Below are 18,641 nucleotides of genomic sequence, written 5' to 3'. Positions count from 1 at the left end.
GGAGATATTGGTTAGCATTAATTTAAAAATGAAAAAAAGTATATACGTTTCAGCAGTAGACGTCTTAATCGGCTGAAACGAACGAACGAATATAAGTGGTGAAAATGCTGTCATTTTTATATAAGAACTTTAAGAAATAATAGAAGTGAAGAATTAACAGACTGTTCACTTGTGATGAGTCATTATAATTGTATTATAATAATGTTAATGGATTTCTAATTGGAATTGAAGAAAAATCGGGTGACTGTTGTACCCTAAACAAAGTCTCATGTTTGGCTAAGGGTTAATAAAACCCAAGTCGAATGTAGTAGTGACGATAAAGTTATGGACCAACATTAACCTCATCTTACCCTCAGGACATCCTAATGGTATGCTGGGCGTACCGCGCGAGCGAGAGAGCCGATTTCCCGCGACTACTGACTACCCTCCAGAAGCTGCCTCGCAAGCGCCTAGCGCGCTCTCCTTCCCACCCGGTGCATCTGTCTCGCTCTGCCGACTCCGTGCTCTGAGCCCGCGCTCCGGCGTGCCGGAAGCCTACACAAACCAGTGCGAATGTACCCGTGGAGTGTGCGTAAGGGAATATCTGTGCTTCGGAATTCGAACGTATTCGAAGTTCGAATAGTGAAGTGTGCCAGTTAAAATTCCAGTGTTGCCAGTGGGAAAATCCAGTGGTTTAAATCTAGATGCGAGGAGCGTAGGCGGTTCGTGTGGGAAAGCCGGTTGAATCTAGGCATGCAGTTTGTACAGGAAATGAGGCGACTACCTGGCGAATGATTGATATCTGCCATATGATCTGTCAAACATAATTGGTGATAACCAGGAGTTTGAAATTATAATAATAAAAAGCAATACCAGCTGCATCGTCCACCAGTGTCATCCAATCCCTGACCACAATAATACCTGAGCGTCGCGTAGTTGGCTATCTGACAACACTGACAAGCAAATACACACTGCAAATGCACGCTGGACCGGAAAGCGCAATAAAGTGGAGAAGTCGTAACAAGTGGCCCGGTTTTCGTAAATTTCATTGGTCTGTCTGATCACCCATAAAATAACCCATTTTTTAGACATGTCCCTAAAAACCATAGACAAATGTTGCTTTATAAATAGATTGATTTTGCATCAGCCTGTTAGATAAGTATTGCTCGGTCCTATTTTTTAAACTATCAAAAAGTTTGCGACCAAATTCATTTACAAAAAATCTCATGAGAGACTCAGAACTGTCTCGTCTACCTAACTAGTGTCTATGGTCAGACGTGCTTAGTTTTCGTCTATGCGATCGTCATTTTAACGTTCAACGCCGAACGTCGCTCTTACTTCGAGTTGCATTGAAATGTGTTACTATAATAAAGTTATAGTTACATAAATTTCAATATTTTTGCGCTATAAACAACATGGGAAGGCAATGTTGCCAGTTATTTTCATTAGTTCCCAGTTTTTTTCGTAGTCTATAAAAAATTCAGAGCTGGCAATCTTGACATCCCATTTTGTGCAATAATTAATTTAATAAATCTTATTGTTATATTTTAATTAATATAGCAAACGGGTAATCGCTACTTAGTAAAACAATTATAAATACAAAAAAAATGTAATTATGTTCATATTATAAAATTATGTAGAAATATCGACTATTGTAAGTAAAATCTTGATCTCCGATTAATCGATAGATTAAATTATATTTTCGTATTTTTAAAATGTGAAAAGTTGACTGCTTTGTTGATAATGTAAATTTTGTACAGTGTTACGGATTTTGCTGTGATTGGTAGCATTGGGTGCACTGAGCTTTGGGAAGTGTATATAATCAGGCGAACATAACATGCTCTTGTAGTCAATAAATACTATTTTTACATAATAAACTCTTGCAATTACTTTGTATAGTGTACAGAGGTCAGTGCATACCAAGTTGTGAGAAAAGATGTCACATTAGGATAAGAGTTGACTTTTTAATACCTACTACAGATTATATTTCACTCCGAAAGCATCGATTTTGATCACAAACAAATAAAATTCAGTTTAATAACAGCGTTGAATTCAAATAATTTTACTTTGGAGTAATTTGTAAATAATATAAGAACATTCCTCTCTGTAGGTTGTTGAAGTTTTAAAACTTGATAGTTACTATTTCGAACTAAGTACATTTGTTTGTATAATATTTTAAAGAGTTACCACTTTCTATAATATTTCTAAAGAGGCTTAAATTTAGAACTAGGCTGAATTGACCACTTACGTGATACATTTATTACTTATATTCTTTGGTTATTTATTTATCTTTATTACATTTCTATCTACTTAATTTCTTTCTTCTATTATTCTATTCTATAATATAATATTGATGAATGGTTCTGCAGTAATGTATAGGTCAGATATCTTTTGAACATAATTACTTAGTTTTATTAGCATTTGTGTTATTAACATGTATTATTTAACTGAAAGCCAAAGAATATTAGTAATTAGATGTATCTGTATTATTGTTGGACATCAGGGACTTTAAAATGGAATGTATGTTGTAGAAATAATTTCTCAAACTAAAGTCTACATTGAAATAAGTATTAATCTTTCAGTTATTAAAAAATATTCAAACTGTATCTATGTAGGTAAATAGCAATTATTATTATGAAACATTCTCATTTTAAGTCCGTGTTTGGCACACAAATACTTAACTGAAATTGTAACTGAATATGTTATTTGTTTAGAACATTGCTCTTCTTCTAACTGTTGATAAAAATAAGTCCTATGACTTAGCCACTCTGTCAATTGTTTTGTAAAGTATTATTGATCACAAACATAAAATAGTTGATAAAATTAAATAAGATAAAAAAAAAGAAAAAACAAATTCATTACATAATAAAATGATAAGTAATAGTTTCATGTTTTCTTATTGTTATTTTATTGTTTACTTACTAAATTATTATTAAATTTATCGAAAGGAAATTATTCTGGTCACTCAACTCCTATTAAATTAATAGTTAGTTGTTGTAAATTATAAAATTTGCTGAAGTGACATTGCCACAATAATATGTATATATGTGAAAGTGGCATGGCTTGATCAATTGTATTATATAAATATTTATTCAATAGGTACAGGATAATGATCGGATTGCAATCAGTTGTAGTTTTACAAATGTATTGAGGTTTCAAGTGAATAGGTTAGTTGCATTTGCCAAAATAAATCTCCAATCACTGTTTGTTGTTGTTTCATTTAAGTACTTCATTTCAAAGACACTCAAAATGCACCTACCCTATATAAAAAAAATCACATAAAATGTGTGTATCGATGGTATCATATCATACCAGAAGAATAGATTTATGTTTCAATTGATAAGGAATCTTCTAAATAAATATAACAAAATTGTGTAAAATAACATTTATTGCAAGCATTTTATGAGACATGTCCAGCAAGAATGCTAGCAATATTCACACACATGCTCTTGATTTCATCACTATTTAGATATTCACATCCTAGGATAGCATTTCCTACCGCTATTGTTTCTCTCATGGAGTTTGCTTTTATCCAAATTCTTCCGTTCATGCCTGCAGCCAGTTCAAATGGCCATTCGTTTTTCAGAGCATTTAGTAATGGGCAATTTGGATTTAATATTTTTCTAACTAGATTTATGGAGCATTTAAAGACAAAGCCTTCATTGAGAACTCCTAAACGACCCTTCTTCCCATTTGAGTCCACACACACAATCTCAGGTTCCATATCTTTACTTGCCACTAGCATTTTGGCATACACAATGTCGCCTATCTGAACTTCTGGTCTATTCTTTTTTGTGGCATTTTCAAAGGATAAGTAGGACAGTGTGGCCGTACAACTGCCTCCAACATCAACGCGGAACACATCTCCAGCCTTCTGAACAACAACACCTATAACATTCTCCCCTCGCGAAGGAACGTATCGCTTCTGGTAGCTGTCCACCCAGTAAGTGTTTGGCGCTCGTTTCCTCAGAACTCCAGGTTTTGTGATAAATATTTTGTCTAGTTCTTTCCGCAAGCCAGGCCCGAGGATCACTCTGCTCTTTTCGCCGGCTTTTATGATGTCTTCACAGACGTCACCTGGCAGCACAACGTCGTCAATTGCAACTTTCATTCTGGAAATAATCACTGCTGGCTCGGTTGATTAACAAATTTTATAAAAATAATTTAACACACGTGAGGAAACCAAAACAAACCCTTTGGCAATTTGGCATTTGTCTGAAATGACACTAATGACAAGATAAGAATATTTTCACCCACGTCTGATTCGGACCAATAAAAATTGATTTGAACGGTCCGAATCGAACCCTACGAATCATCCCTCCGGTACCAAATACCGATTGATGCAGCCACCACCATTCACACGTGGTAGATCACAGCTGTCACTTTGACATTTCAGTGTGTTTATTTTCATTTTGGAGATGGTGTTTTTTGGTTATTTTCACTTCTAAAAATTAAACAAAATGCCAGCAGTTCTGGAGAACGATGTTCTCACCTACAAAGGCAGTAACTTCTTCCGGCAACGCTTACTTCTGGCGACTTTGAGTGGGCGTGCGGTTAAAATTGACGAAATACGGAGTACCCACGACGATCCTGGCCTCAAGGAGTATGAAGTGAATTTGATCCGGTTGCTGGATAAGGTTACGAACGGGACTCGGGTGGAGCTCAGTGAGACCGGCACGTCCTTGTATTTCCAGCCGGGAATTCTGATCGGTGGTCAAGTTACACACACTTGCTGCCCTCAACGGGGTATAGGTTAGTTTTTAAAAGTTTCTGTTTTAACCATCTCAAATTTTAATTAGTTATTTAACGGTTTTTTAGTTTCACTGCTACCATTATTACTCTTTTACACAACTTTTTGAGGTTATTGTTTTGAAGTTCATTTATTTTTGGATTCTAATTTCATTCATCATATTAATAATATCGTTCCAGGATATTACTTAGAAATCTTGCTGGCTCTCGGCCCGTTTTGCAAGGAGCCCCTCAATGCAGTCCTTCAAGGCGTGACCCACAGCAACTTGGATGTATCGGTGGACAAGATTAAAGCAGCAGCGCTGCCCATATTGTTGAAATTCATATTGGTGGATGATGGGTTGGAACTTAAAGTTGTCAGAAGAGGTAAATTTTTTTTTCACTTTCTTGTTTATTTTATGTACTAAAATAAAACTATTATAGTTATTTATCAATCTAATTTAATAACAATACATCTTTCCCAAAATTAGCTTTATTATAATAATATTTAAAAAAATCTACTAGTCAAGCTTCTAATAACTATCCTCTAGGCTTAGAACTACACTCGGCATCAAATAAATCGCACCTCCCGCAACAAGCACTTCTCAAACGTATGCATCCCCACTTCCCACCAACATTGGTTTCATTTGAAAGCTTAGTTCTAAGCTTCATTTCATTAAAGGAAAGGTTTTTACCCCAAAAATGTGTTTTTAGAAGGATCCAGAGTCACTTAATCAAAAAATAGGTAGTTATGCTTGAGCCAAATTTTATGGCTATAAAACTGTTAAGTTGGGATTAATTGCTATCCATCTGTTAAAAAGGACACGTAAGATCATTATTTGGTTTTATAACCACAAAAATTGGTCTACTTGGTCCCATAGGTGAGCCCCAAGTGAGGCCTTTTTTCAAGTCACATTTATGGTACCTGTTAATTGTTTATAAAAAAATTAAACGTGTTTTTCTTTAAGTTTATTTATTGGGCTTTCAAATAACACCAATATTGTTGAGGCACCATGATTGTGTCAAAAGAAAATCATTAAAGTTCGCGTCGCGGAAGGTGCGGTTTATTTGATGTTGAGTATATATTATATCAATAGGTCTAGTCTAAGCCTTTAAGGTCTTTACTTAGAAGTTAAAATTAAAACCATCATGCCACATTTAAATTCTTGTCTATGTTAGCATTTTATATTGCTGTATGAATTCCCAATAAATAAATTATAACAATGTATTTTTTTAACTGAGTTTATTCCGGTGTTTCTTCTCGACACTTGCTATATGTTTGTTTTAATTGCTGGAAGGGCCCTAAAGATAAGGAGACATGTAAAGTGCCCCATAAGTGACACTATAGTCTTTTTCACGTAAGATGATCCGTATGACGTTTCGAGTTTGAAAGTTATAGAGATGTCACATAACTAAACCATAGCGATTTATCTATCGATTTTTTTCTAAGAGTTAGTAAAACCTGCTTTTAGAGAAATATTTTGTATAGGTGTCATTTAACAAAAAACATGTTTTTTTTAATTAAAAATATTTCTGTAACAATTTTTTATTGATAATATTCAAATTCCATGGACTTCTTGTTCAAAAAAACGATTCCTAATAGTATAAGATCCCGCTATACAAGGACCTTCACCGAGATGCTTATTTGATGAAACATATTTTATATTCAATTTAACATGTCAATAATTATATTGCTTAAGGGTTGCCTAATAAATTTCAGTCCAGGATATGATTAATTAATCATTAAAAAAAGTTTTATTTTTAAATATTTCATCGGTTTGATTATTAAACAAACTCCATACCAATCGAAAGTATGAAGCCCATAGAATATGCAAACGTTAGGTTGCCTATTCTTTTCCAGTCATAACTCTCGGGTTGCCAGGTATAAACAGGTAAATTGATAGAGCATTTTGCATCGGTCTGATAATTTAATCAAATATAAATGAAAATAAAGATTATTTCATTATGAACACGGTGGTATAGGGTTGCCTGCGAAAAATCAGTCCTGAATGACGGTTGTCGAATTTTGTAAAGTGAAATTAAAACTGAAAGGTGACATTTTTCGAGTAGTTGGCAACATTTGGGAAAGACGAGTTGTATGAGGCGTTTGTGTGTCTTGTCAAGAGGTGTCGCTTGGGTGAAGAAATTTCTCCAGTGTTGCCATGCTTTCGGAGATTTGGTCCAAAAATGTCGAAAGTGGAAATAACGACTTCCGGTCAAAAATTTGGATGACGCCTCCTGCAAAAGGGTCGTACAAATGACATTTGACCATTTTCATCTCGATCACCTGGCAACACTTGCAGCTATGGGGAAAAGTATTTTTTTTCGACATGGGTGTCTTTAAAGTTAAGGACGGACAGAAGGAGATATGGCAGAAAAAATCCAAAAATGGGGTTTGGTCGGTTATACGACCCAAATTATGGGAAAAATCCGAAAATTCAGAAAATCAAGATGGCGACCGAGTGAGCGGCCATTTTGTAAAAAGTTTCAGATATCTGATTTTTCAAATGCATTTTTTGGGCAGTTGGCAACATTTGGGAAACTCGAGTTGTATAGAGCGATTACGTAGTTTGCTAAGGAGTATCGTTTGGAAAAACAACATTTTCCAGTGTTGCCATACTTATTGCATTTTTCGCTTAATCTAGACCATTTTCCGCGCCGTTTTTACTTTTTTTCTAACTTAAACCAATCCCGTGAAACAATTTCTTAAAACCACCCAAGTCCCAAAATTTTGTGGCCCCGTAACTGCCAGTGTTGCCAGGTAATCGAGATAAAAATAGTCAAATGTCATTAGTTTGACCTATTTGCAGGAGGCGTCATCCAAATTTTGGACCAAAAGTCGTTATTTCCATTTTTTACATGTTTTGACCAAATCTTTCAAAGTATGGCAACACTGGAAAATGTTGTTTTTCCAAACGATACTCCTTAGCAAACTACGTAATCGCTCTATACAACTCGAGTTTCCCAAATGTTGCCAACTGCCCAAAAAATGCATTTGAAAAATCAGAAATCTGAAACTTTTTACAAAATGACCGCTCACTCGGTCGCCATCTTGATTTTCTGAATTTTCGGATTTTTACCATAATCTGGGTCGTATAACCGACCAAACCCCATTTTTGGATTTTTTCTGCCATATCTCCTTCTGTCCGTCCTTAACTTTAAAGACACCCATGTCGAAAAAAAAATACTTTTCCCCGTAGCTGCCAGTGTTGCCAGGTGATCGAGATGAAAATGATCAAATGTCATTTGTACGACTCTTTTGCAGGAGGCGTCATCCAAATTTTTGACCGGAAGTCGTTATTTCCACTTTCGACATTTTTGGACCAAATCTCCGAAAGCATGGCAACACTGGAGAAATTTCTTCACCCAAGCGACACCTCTTGACAAGACACACAAACGCCTCATACAACTCGTCTTTCCCAAATGTTGTCAACTACTCGAAAAATGTCACCTTTCAGTTTTAATTTCACTTTACAAAATTCGACAACCGTCATTCAGGACTGATTTTTCGCAGGCAACCCTATACCACCGTGTTCATAATGAAATGATCTTTATTTTCATTTATATTTGATTAAATTATCAGACCGATGCAAAATGCTCTATCAATTTACCTGTTTATACCTGGCAACCCGAGAGTTATGACTGGAAAAGAATAGGCAACCTAACGTTTGCATATTCTATGGGCTTCATACTTTCGATTGGCATGGAGTTTGTTTAATAATCAAACCGATGAAATATTTAAAAATAAAACTTTTTTTAATGATTAATTAATCTTATCCTGGACTGAAATTTATTAGGCAACCCTTAAGCAATATAATTATTGACATGTTAAATTGAATATAAAATATGTTTCATCAAAAATAAGCATCTCGGTGAAGGTCCTTGTATAGCGGGATCTTAGACTATAAAAAGTACTGGTTCTATTTCTTTAAATTGAAAACTATTAATTTATTTTCAATGCGTTTATTAAAGTCAACAATCGAAAAATATAGTTGATTTTTGTGATGTTTTTAATAACTAAGTATTCACTGCAATCGATTAATGAATCTGTAATCGATTTTGTACAACAAATACCCCAGCACTAAATCTATTCCGTTTCACACATTGCATACATTAAATAAAAAATATTTTTACATCGTATTTAATTAAAATATAATCAATAGACTCAGATTTTACTATATATTTCAAGACAAGTAGTTAATTTTTTTTTATTATATTGCTAATAATATACAAATATTTTTTCAAAAATATTCTGCATATGTAGTATGCGTAATATGGATAACCTTGAAGTGTCATACGGATCATCTTAGGTGAAAAAGACTAGTGGTCTAAATTGAATAAAATATTTTTGATTTGATTTTATCAACAGGAGCCCCTCCTCTTGGAGGTGGTGAAGTAGTCTTCAAGTGTCCTGTACGGCGACACCTCAGGCCGCTGCAATGGACCAAATGGGGGCTTGTGAAGAGGATCCGCGGAGTAGTTTACGCGCTACGAGTTTCACCTACCATGGCCAATAGGGTGGTCGATTCAGCTAAAGGGGTGAGTGTGTTTATTTAATGTGATTAAATATACAGCTTTGCAATGGTAATCTTAGTACAATCTTTTGTCCCTTACTGCAGCATACTTCCTTACTATATGTTGATAAGATTTGAAGAAGTTGATTATATCTCTTGATTTCTTCTTTAGCAATAATAATGACATAGGTCAGGGATGGCGAACCAATGGCACGCGTGCCATCGATGGCACGCGCCACAATATTGAGGGCACGCCACCAATCACAAAATTCACTATAAAATAAAATAGTAAATAAGTCGTCCGTTAGTGCCACTGTAAAGTAAGGCTGTGGTAAGGCCTTTGCACTCGCCAGTGGCGCCACTTGTACTATTCGCTGGGTGCGAAGTACTAGGTGGGGGTAACATAATCTATCGCAGCGCTCATGGTGGTCAAAAGTAGAAATAATGTAAGCTCTGTCATCAGATGTATCTGTCAATGGCAAAGCGATTCTACATAATACATTTTAATATCATCAATTAATCGCATGAAAAGGGTCCTACTGGGAACTTAAATAAAAGAGTGGACTGTATTTCGATAGGGCTGGTTTAATAGCCGTTTACAATTTGGAAAAAACTAGACTATACATCGTGGTAGTACAAAAATGAGTCACAGTAGTTGTTGTGCACAGATGTTTGCCTTATGTTGAGAGCGTAAATTATTGAACTCTGCCCTTGTTTTGTTCTTAAATTCTTCTACATCTCGGACTTGTCCAGCCAATACCAACAACTTTTCTTTAAATACGGTTTGTGGTTGAAATTTGATATTGTAACACTCACAAACCCGTCTTCAAAACAATTGGCTCTGTGCACGATTACAGCGCCAACTAGCGTCCACAACTTTGTGGGCTCTGTCACATTGACATTTAGGTCGTATATTTGTGAAAAAATATCGAAATGAAAAAATAACAAATATTTTCGACTAATAAATTGTTGTGATATCACGATTTGGGTGGAAAAAAGGTTTTGAAATCATTTTGGTCATTCAAATCAAATGAGGTAAGTCCTAAAAGTGTGTTTAATTTTGATTGTGTCAGGGTTTGTTTACTTCATTTATAGTTGTAGTTTTACAGTAAAACAAAAAGAAAAAGCTACTTTAACGGTTTCATTATATAACAGTAAATATAATTAAATGTTCCTGTATCGCTAGTAATAAATTAAATATCGTTTTCAGATCGAAATGAGTATTGTTTTGAAGACCGGGTTTGTGAGTGTTACAATATCAAATTCCAACCACAAACCGTATTTAAAGGAAAGTTGTTGGTACTTCCGGTTCCGGTGACGAAAGTGTCAACACGTACGAAAGAGATCTCTGCAATCATTGTGAAATTACCAGTGCAAAAAGTGGAAAATCGGCGCGTACCGCGGTCGATCCGTGGGGCGAGCCAGCCGTGGTGGTGTTCAGGCAAAAATTACAGTGAAGCAACGAGTTAATTGCAAAATTAAACCAAACAAAGTGCCATTCAATATAACCTCAAAATTGAGCACATAAAAACATCGAAGGTAGTGCTGTTGCCATACAGAAAGTGACGTTGACGTATCTGACGTTGACGTTGACAGTTTGACACATTTGACGTTGATAGCCATAGACAGCTGTCGTCAGTGTTGCCACCACAGAAAAGTGATATTTCCATATTAGTGTTACCACTGCATAAAATTAAAACACACAATGGAAAAACAAATGGAAATACTACTCTCAAAAATAAACGAAAAATTCAATGAACAAACAACAACTCTAACAACAGCAATAACGAAAAATGTTATGGAGGCTTTAGACGAGAAGATGAAAATATTGATGGAAGAAAACAATAACCTGAAAACCAAAGTCACGAATTTAGAAAAGAAAATAACACTCCTAGAAAAAGAGAAGCGGAAGAATAATTTAATTTTTTTCGGCATTGAAGAAAAGGGAAAGACAGAAATAGAGATAGTAGATTTGGTGAAAGAAATTCTAGTCGAATCAGGAACATACTTAGACAGTCAAGAAATAAATAATGTCCAAAGAATAGGAGCAAAATCAGATAAAAATCTCCCAATCAAAATATCTCTAACAACAACTTGGAAGAAACACCTCATTTTGAGAAACAAGCATACCCTCCCAACAAATATTTATGTCAAAGAAGATTTCCCAAAGGAAGTACTCGAAATTCGCAAACAGTTACAGCCAAAAGTGGAAGAAGAAAGAAGAAATGGAAATATGGCATTACATATGGCGGAACACTAGCCGCGACAAAAGAAAAAGAGGAGATTCAGGATCACCAACCACTATAGCGAAAAAGATAAATACGGAGAAAACTGAAAATGTTAAGACAACCATAAGCAAGACAAAAGAAGTAGTAAAACCAAGCATACTTACATTTGTAGCGCGGGAAAGATCTGCCTCGTTGTCAGAGATACCAAAAAACAAGTAAAGGCCTTCTCCGACCGGAACCAGCATAGAGATACAACAATAACAACCACAAGAAAAACCTCAAAAATTTCTCCCCCAAGCCGGCTGGTCACCGTGGGGGAAGTCGACCAGCACCCTCCAACAAATCTACAATTACATTCTATAAACATGCCAACTAAACCTCATACAAAAAAAGGGAAACATAAACAAAGTAGACTATACCTATGCACACTAAACACACGAACCTTGAGAACACCAGAAAGTCTGCAGGAATTAGAAATAGCTATCGAAAACGTCAAGTGGGACATCTTAGGAATAAGCGAGATGAGGAGAATAGGAGAAGGTATAGAAGAAAGAAGCCACTATATCCTGTACCACAAAGGCGAAGTCGCTGGACAGAGAGGAGTAGGTTTCCTAGTAAAGTTAAAACTCAAAAACCAGATCATAGGATTTGAAGGGATATCAGACAGAATAGCGGTCATCCACATTAACATACCAAAATATCCGAAGGATTGGACAGTAATACAAGTCTACTCGCCGACAGAACAAGCAAAAACAACAGACATAGACGATTTTTACGACAAACTAAACGAAGTTACCGAAAAATATGCAAAAAACAATTTAGTCCTCATGGGAGATTTCAATGCTCAAGTTGGCGCTAGATCAGCTGGAGAAGAACATATAATAGGGAAATACGGAAAGGGCAAAAGAAGCAAAAATGGGAAAAAATTGGTAGAATTCCTGCTAGAGCAAAATCTAACACTCCTCAACTCGATGTTCTGCAAAAAACCTAAAAACAAATGGACCTGGGTATCTCCCGACGGTAAGGTTAGAAATGAAATCGATTACATAGCAACCAACAAAGCAGGATTATTCTCCGATACAGGAGTAGTACAGAACCTGAACTTCAACACTAACCATCGTATGGTACGCAGCTGCCTCAACGAATGTGGTCCAAAAAAGCCTAGGCCGAAAGCAATCCTAACTAATTACTTGCAGACTAGCAAAAGGAGAGATCCAAATGATAGTATAGAAAACTTATTGGAAGTTGTTACTTCGAATATGGACCTGGAGGAAAAATATAATAGATTAGAAAACAAGCTCACGAAACAGACACGAATACAAACAAGATACGGTAAAGAATCCTATCTAAGCGATAATACTATGAAACTAATTAAAGACAGGAAAAACTTGCTGTTAAATAAAGAAAAGAAAGGAAACCAGAAAGAAATATCTAACCTTAGCAAGCAAATTCGCGAAAACATGAGGAAAGATAGGAAAAATAAAAGACTCAAAACCCTAGAAAGTCATATTAACAGAACGGGAGGAACAAGAAAAGCGCTAAAGGAACTCTGCGAAAAGGGGAAAGAATGGATACCAAAATTAAAAGACAAAGAACTGACAACTACTTCTCGCAGCAAAATCCAGAATATAGCAACAAACTACTACCGCTTACTATACTCAAATCAGCAAAACAAACAGTCACCCGAAGAAGAACATGATATGCAAAAACATAATATGAACAAATCAACTGAGAGCATACCAGAAATATTAATATCGGAAGTAGAAAAAGCTATAAAAAGTCAAAAGACGGAAAAAGCCCCTGGTCCAGATGGGATAACAAACGAACTTATGAGAGGAACAATTAAAGAACTAAGCCCAATAATAACGAAGATCTTTAATGACATTCTAATTACCGGTTGCATACCAAGCCAATGGGCAGAATCGCATATAATACTCTTATACAAGAAAGGCTCAAAGGACGACATAGGAAATTACAGACCCATCTCCCTCATTTCAAACGTATACAAAGTTTTTGCTAAAGTCATTCTAAACAGAATATCTACACAGCTCGACGAGAACCAACCCGTGGAGCAAGCGGGGTTCAGGAGAGACTTTAGCACAATCGATCATATACACACAGTCAAACAGCTTATCCAAAAATACAAAGAATACAACAAAACTATTTACCTGGCTTTCATAGATTACTCAAAAGCTTTCGATAGCATCAACCATGAATTCGTATGGCAAAGTCTTAAAGAGCAGGGGATTCAAAATACCTACGCAAACCTAATTAAAAACATATACAGCCAAAGTAAAGCTAGTATCAGGCTGGAATCTACAGGAAAGGCTTTTCCAATAGACCGAGGGGTCAGGCAGGGTGATCCACTCTCACCAAAGCTGTTTACAGCGGTGCTAGAACAAATTTTCAGAAAATTAGATTGGGAACACTTGGGATTAAACATAAACGGATCAAGATTGAACCATCTAAGATTTGCAGATGACCTGGTGTTATTGGAAGAGGACCCAACATTATTGGAATCTATGATACAAACTTTAGCAGACCGAAGCAGTGAAGTAGGTCTAGAAATGAATTCAAGCAAGACTAAAATGATGACAAACTCAAAACAAATTGATATAACCATCAATGGTCAAAAACTTGAATACGTAGAGGATTATGTTTATCTAGGCCAGATAATATCGCCAAATAACCAAATGTCAAAAGAAATAGACAAAAGAATTGCGACAGGATGGAAAAAATACTGGGCTTTAAAAGAAATAATGAAAAGTAAGGAACTGGGTACCAGGATAAAACGGAAGACTTTTGACACCTGTATCTTGCCCTGCATCACTTATGGCTGCGAAACCTGGGCCTTGACAAAACGCCATAGGGACAAACTAGCAAGGTGTCAGAGAGGAATGGAAAGGAGCATGCTAGGATTGAAACTAATGGACAAGACCAGAAATACAGATATCAGGTGCAAAACAAAACTAACAGACATCCTAACACGCATCGATCAACTCAAATGGAGATGGGCGGGACATATGCTACGCTGTAACAAGGAGAAGTGGTGTAAACGGTTGACAGTGTGGTACCCGAGAGATAGCGCCAGAAACCGAGGTCGCAAGGCTTTAAGATGGGAGGATGAATTGAGGTTGACCGCAGGACCTCTATGGATGAGAGTGGCGGAGGACAGAAGGCAATGGAAGGAGTTGGAGGAGGCCTTTGCCAATAGGCACACCGAAATCTTAGACATTTTGTGAATGTTTTTTTTAAGTGAAGAAAGTGCCAAATGTAAAATGTAAAAATGTTTCGGAAATAAAAGGCTTATTATTATTATGTTGGTATTGGCTGGACAAGTCCGAGATGTAGAAGAATTAGGAACAAAACAAGGGCAGAGTTCAATAATTCACGCTCTCATCATAAGGCAAACATCTGTGCACAACAACTACTGTGACTCATTTTTGTACTACCACGTTGTATAGTGTAGTTATTTCCAAATTGTAAACGGCTATTAAATCAGCCCTATCGAAATACAGTCCACTCTTTTATTTTAGTTCCCAGTAGGACCCTTTTCATGCGATTAATTAATGATATTAAAATGTATTATGTAGAATCGCTTTGCCATTGACAGATACATCTGATGACAGAGCTTACATTATTTCTACTTTTGACCACCATGAGCGCTGCGATAGATTATGTTACCCCCACCTAGTACTTCGCACCCAGCGAATACTGATTTCGATCTGAAAACGATATTTAATTTATTAGTCAAAGTCAAAGTCAAAATTTCTTTATTTGTTTAGACTAATAAATAGTTCTTACAAATCGTCATATGCTCTTAAGGAGCCTCTACATGTCTCATAATCTTTTTACCCTACCAGCGCTTCGAGACCAACATTTGGCAAGTGCTGAGAAGAAGCGCCGCAACAAACTCAGTCACCACTGTCTGCCGGTTAATATAAATAAATAGAAATAGTAGTAGTAGGTACATTCGATTCAGGAGCAGTTCACTGAATTTACCATGCATTCTTGTATGGTGTATCATAAGAATGGGTATACAAGATTGCGTGGTATATTAAACAAGGTAGTGACGTGCTAATATCTAGACTTACATATTAAGGTACTAGTAGAAATGACTCGCATACATAAATTTGAATAACTTGGATTGACCAGTCCCCGAAATTACATTTTACTAGCGATACAGGAACATTTAAATATATTTACTGTTGTATAATGAAACCGTTAAGTAGCTTTTTCTTTTTGTTTTACTGTAAAACTACAACTATAAATGAAGTAAACAAACCCTGACACAATCAAAATTAAACACACTTTTTGGACTTACCTCATTTGATTTGAATGACCAAAATGATTTCAAAACCTTTTTTCCACCCAAATCGTGGTATCACAACAATTTATTAGTTGAAAATATTTGTTATTTTTTCATTTCGATATTTTTTCACAAATATACGACCTAAATGTCAATGTGACAGAGCCCACAAAGTTGTGGACGCTAGTTGGCGCTGTAATCGTGCACAGAGCCAATACTCCTCATTGATAGCATTAGGTGTTATTTGATGGCACGTCTATGACTACATCAAACATTTTTTTCTGAAAAGTGGCACGTTGAGACATAAAGGTTCGCCATACCTGACATAGGTAATCAAGAGTATTGTACCGAGATGAATGTAAAAGCACTTTCAAATTTATTATTATTTAGGTGACTTTAGCAGCGCGACAACAGAGCGACAGATGCACTGCCGATAATTTCATACTATATGACAGTGCGGCAGCGGCGTTTTTATAATGTGAAGGTTGGAATACGCTTCTGCCGCGCTGCTGTCGCGCTTCCAAAGTTCCGACGCCCTAATGTGAAAGCTCTAAGCCTTCATGTAGTTGAATGGAATACAGTTAAAACATTGTTGCCTATTTAAAATACAGGATCAGAATGTACTAATCACAGTTAACATTTTACTTCCAGGTGATGCTCAAGTTTCTGCCTGATGTGTACATCAACACGGACCAGTGCCGCGGTTCAAATGCCGGCAAGAGCCCCGGGTTTGGAGTCAGTCTGGTCGCCGAGACCAATGAGAAGACCTACTACTGTGCTGAAACTGTAAGTTGCATTATAATAATATTACAAAGGGCCAAAGTTTTTCAATCATCAACTATTTGTCTCCTTAAACTGCCTTAAAGGCTGGTAACACACCTGTAACGCCCCTGGGATTGCGGGTGTCTATTGGCGACGGTAATCACTTACCATCAGGTGATCCGTCTGTCGTCTGTCCGTCGTTTGCCTCCTGTCACATAAAAAAAAATCACTTTGCCTGATGGTTTGTGTGGATTGCATAAAAATAAAAATCAGTTTCGATTGTTCCACAATAGAGCACATTTGTTTTAAGATGATTTTCTTTATATGTTTTATTTTTCAGTTGTCTATCCATGTCGCACGCAAATGAATTTTTGCAACTCATAAAAAAATATTTATGCAGTAGGCTTTAGCACGTATTAACCACTGCTTCAGGACAATAAATGGACCAGTGCTAAGAAGCAGCGCAAGAAACCAACGCAAACGCAACATTCTCTTTTCGTCTGCGTCCACATTTAATATTAGATGACACTGTCTAATATATCCAAGAATAGAAACAATAACAGTGTAATTCTTTACAGAAATCCCTAGAGCCCGGCAGCGGCGAGACGTCCCTCCCTGAAGACATAGGACGGGAGTGCGCCAAAAGGTTGCTGGATGAAGTGTACCGCGGCGGCGCCGTCGACTCCGCCTTCCAGTGGCTATTGGCACTGTGGATGGCACTCGGACAGAAAGACGTCAGCGAGTGCATTGTGAGTACGGATTTCCTACGTAAAATAATTTTTTTATTCTGTTTGTTCTTTCTGGAACAGGCTAAGATTTTGATTGTAGCCGCTCACTGGAACAGGCTAAGGTTTTGACTGTAGCCGGTCACTGCAATAGGCAATGACTACGAGCGACGAGGCGACCATGCTGCCTAGTCATTAGAGTAGGCGCACACCGTTGATTTTTAGTTGGCCGATAGTTGTGCCCGATTTTAATTTGTATGAAGAATCGGCCAAATCGAATCGGCGTAGAGTGCGCACTCCCATACATGCCCATACTGATCAACTGCCCGACTAAACTATCGGCCGACGAAAAATCAACGGTGTGCGCCTACTCTTAATACGAAAAACAAATTCCACTCTAAATGTCAACACTGCAACTGGATGGAGAGATTTTGACATTCTAAAAGACCCAAAGTAATATAAAATCTCATGCATATCTGAATCTTATGATATTAAAGATCAAAGATTACTAATGTCAACTTTATGTAAACATTTAGCTTCCTATAATTCATTGAAGTGGAGAGCATAAAATTTTCTACAACTTTTGTCTAAGATATTTTTGTGAGATTATTGTTTTTGAGACAGTTGTATCTATATTTGTTTTGTACATTTTGGGAAAGAAGTCGCGACCATAAATTTCTCTATTTTCCAGGTCGGCCCGTTATCAGACTACACGATAACCTTCCTGCAGCATTTAAAAGAGTTCTTCGGCGTGATGTTCAAGCTGGAAGTGCAGAGGTCAGACGCCGACGAGTCGTCCGACGACGAAGACGGCGTCGCAACCGCTCATAAGATCAAGATGACCTGCGTGGGGATAGGATACGTTAATATTAGCAAGCGGACGCTGTGAATATACTTTAAAGAAAACAGTTTGGTTTTATTTTCATTTTGTGATGAATCTACAAAAAAGTTTCCACTTCTTCATTCTTGTAAAATATGCTCGTCATTATCAAAATTAACACCTAAAACAGTCCTGTTGTTGCATTTATAAATTATTATCGTTCTTTATAAATAAAATCGCTAAACTCGAGAACTTTTATGTTCAAAATATATTCGTTGTCTCAGGAATAAAACTAGGTTCAAAGAAAAAAAATGGCGGAAAAAATCTCCCCACAAAAACTTCGAATACTCGATATTATTTCGAGTACCAGGAGCACATAAATTCAAGACGTTATCTTTTCCTTGTCCGATATCTTTCGTCTCTTTCTCACTGTTGGTAAACATTATTCGTCTCGCTTTAAATAGATCTACAAAAAAATTACTAACTCAGTTTTGTCTTTTTCCCACTTAATAGGAAATCCGATATAGAGCTGTCTCACCATGCAAACATATTGTCCATTATTGTGGGTACGCGAAT

The 18,641-nt window shown here is 36.5% G+C and overlaps 2 protein-coding genes across 2 annotated transcripts; one reads left to right on the top strand and one right to left on the bottom strand.

Moving 5' to 3' along the window:
- Positions 1-3,349: 3,349 nt before the first annotated feature.
- LOC135075339 (exosome complex component RRP40) lies at positions 3,350-4,194 on the bottom strand. Its single transcript, XM_063969769.1, has one exon. It carries the CDS (start codon positions 4,088-4,090, stop codon positions 3,380-3,382), a length of 711 nt encoding a protein of 236 aa, XP_063825839.1. The 5' UTR covers positions 4,091-4,194; the 3' UTR covers positions 3,350-3,379.
- Positions 4,195-4,353: 159 nt separating this feature from the next.
- LOC135075335 (probable RNA 3'-terminal phosphate cyclase-like protein) lies at positions 4,354-18,151 on the top strand. The gene is made up of 6 exons (XM_063969752.1): positions 4,354-4,731; positions 4,909-5,094; positions 9,077-9,246; positions 16,410-16,544; positions 17,099-17,269; positions 17,937-18,151. The coding sequence occupies exons 1-6, from the start codon at positions 4,440-4,442 to the stop codon at positions 18,132-18,134; spliced, it is 1,152 nt and encodes a 383-aa protein (XP_063825822.1). The 5' UTR covers positions 4,354-4,439; the 3' UTR covers positions 18,135-18,151.
- The last annotated feature ends 490 nt before the right edge of the window (positions 18,152-18,641 follow it).

The sequence above is a fragment of the Ostrinia nubilalis genome, chromosome 10 (genome assembly GCF_963855985.1).
Source record: "Ostrinia nubilalis chromosome 10, ilOstNubi1.1, whole genome shotgun sequence".
NCBI classification, from domain to species: domain Eukaryota; kingdom Metazoa; phylum Arthropoda; class Insecta; order Lepidoptera; family Crambidae; genus Ostrinia; species Ostrinia nubilalis.
Note: the sequence above shows the minus strand (reverse complement) of the source record. Positions and strands in the feature narration are given on the sequence as shown.

Coding starts and splice junctions, on each gene's coding strand:
- LOC135075339 (XM_063969769.1), bottom strand. CDS start 4,090: ATGAAAGTTGCAATTGACGACGTTGTGCTGCCAGGTGACGTCTGTGAA.
- LOC135075335 (XM_063969752.1), top strand. CDS start 4,440: ATGCCAGCAGTTCTGGAGAACGATGTTCTCACCTACAAAGGCAGTAAC. Junction 4,732..4,908: donor CTGCCCTCAACGGGGTATAG/GTTAGTTTTTAA, acceptor ATATCGTTCCAG/GATATTACTTAGAAATCTTG. Junction 5,095..9,076: donor ACTTAAAGTTGTCAGAAGAG/GTAAATTTTTTT, acceptor TTTTATCAACAG/GAGCCCCTCCTCTTGGAGGT.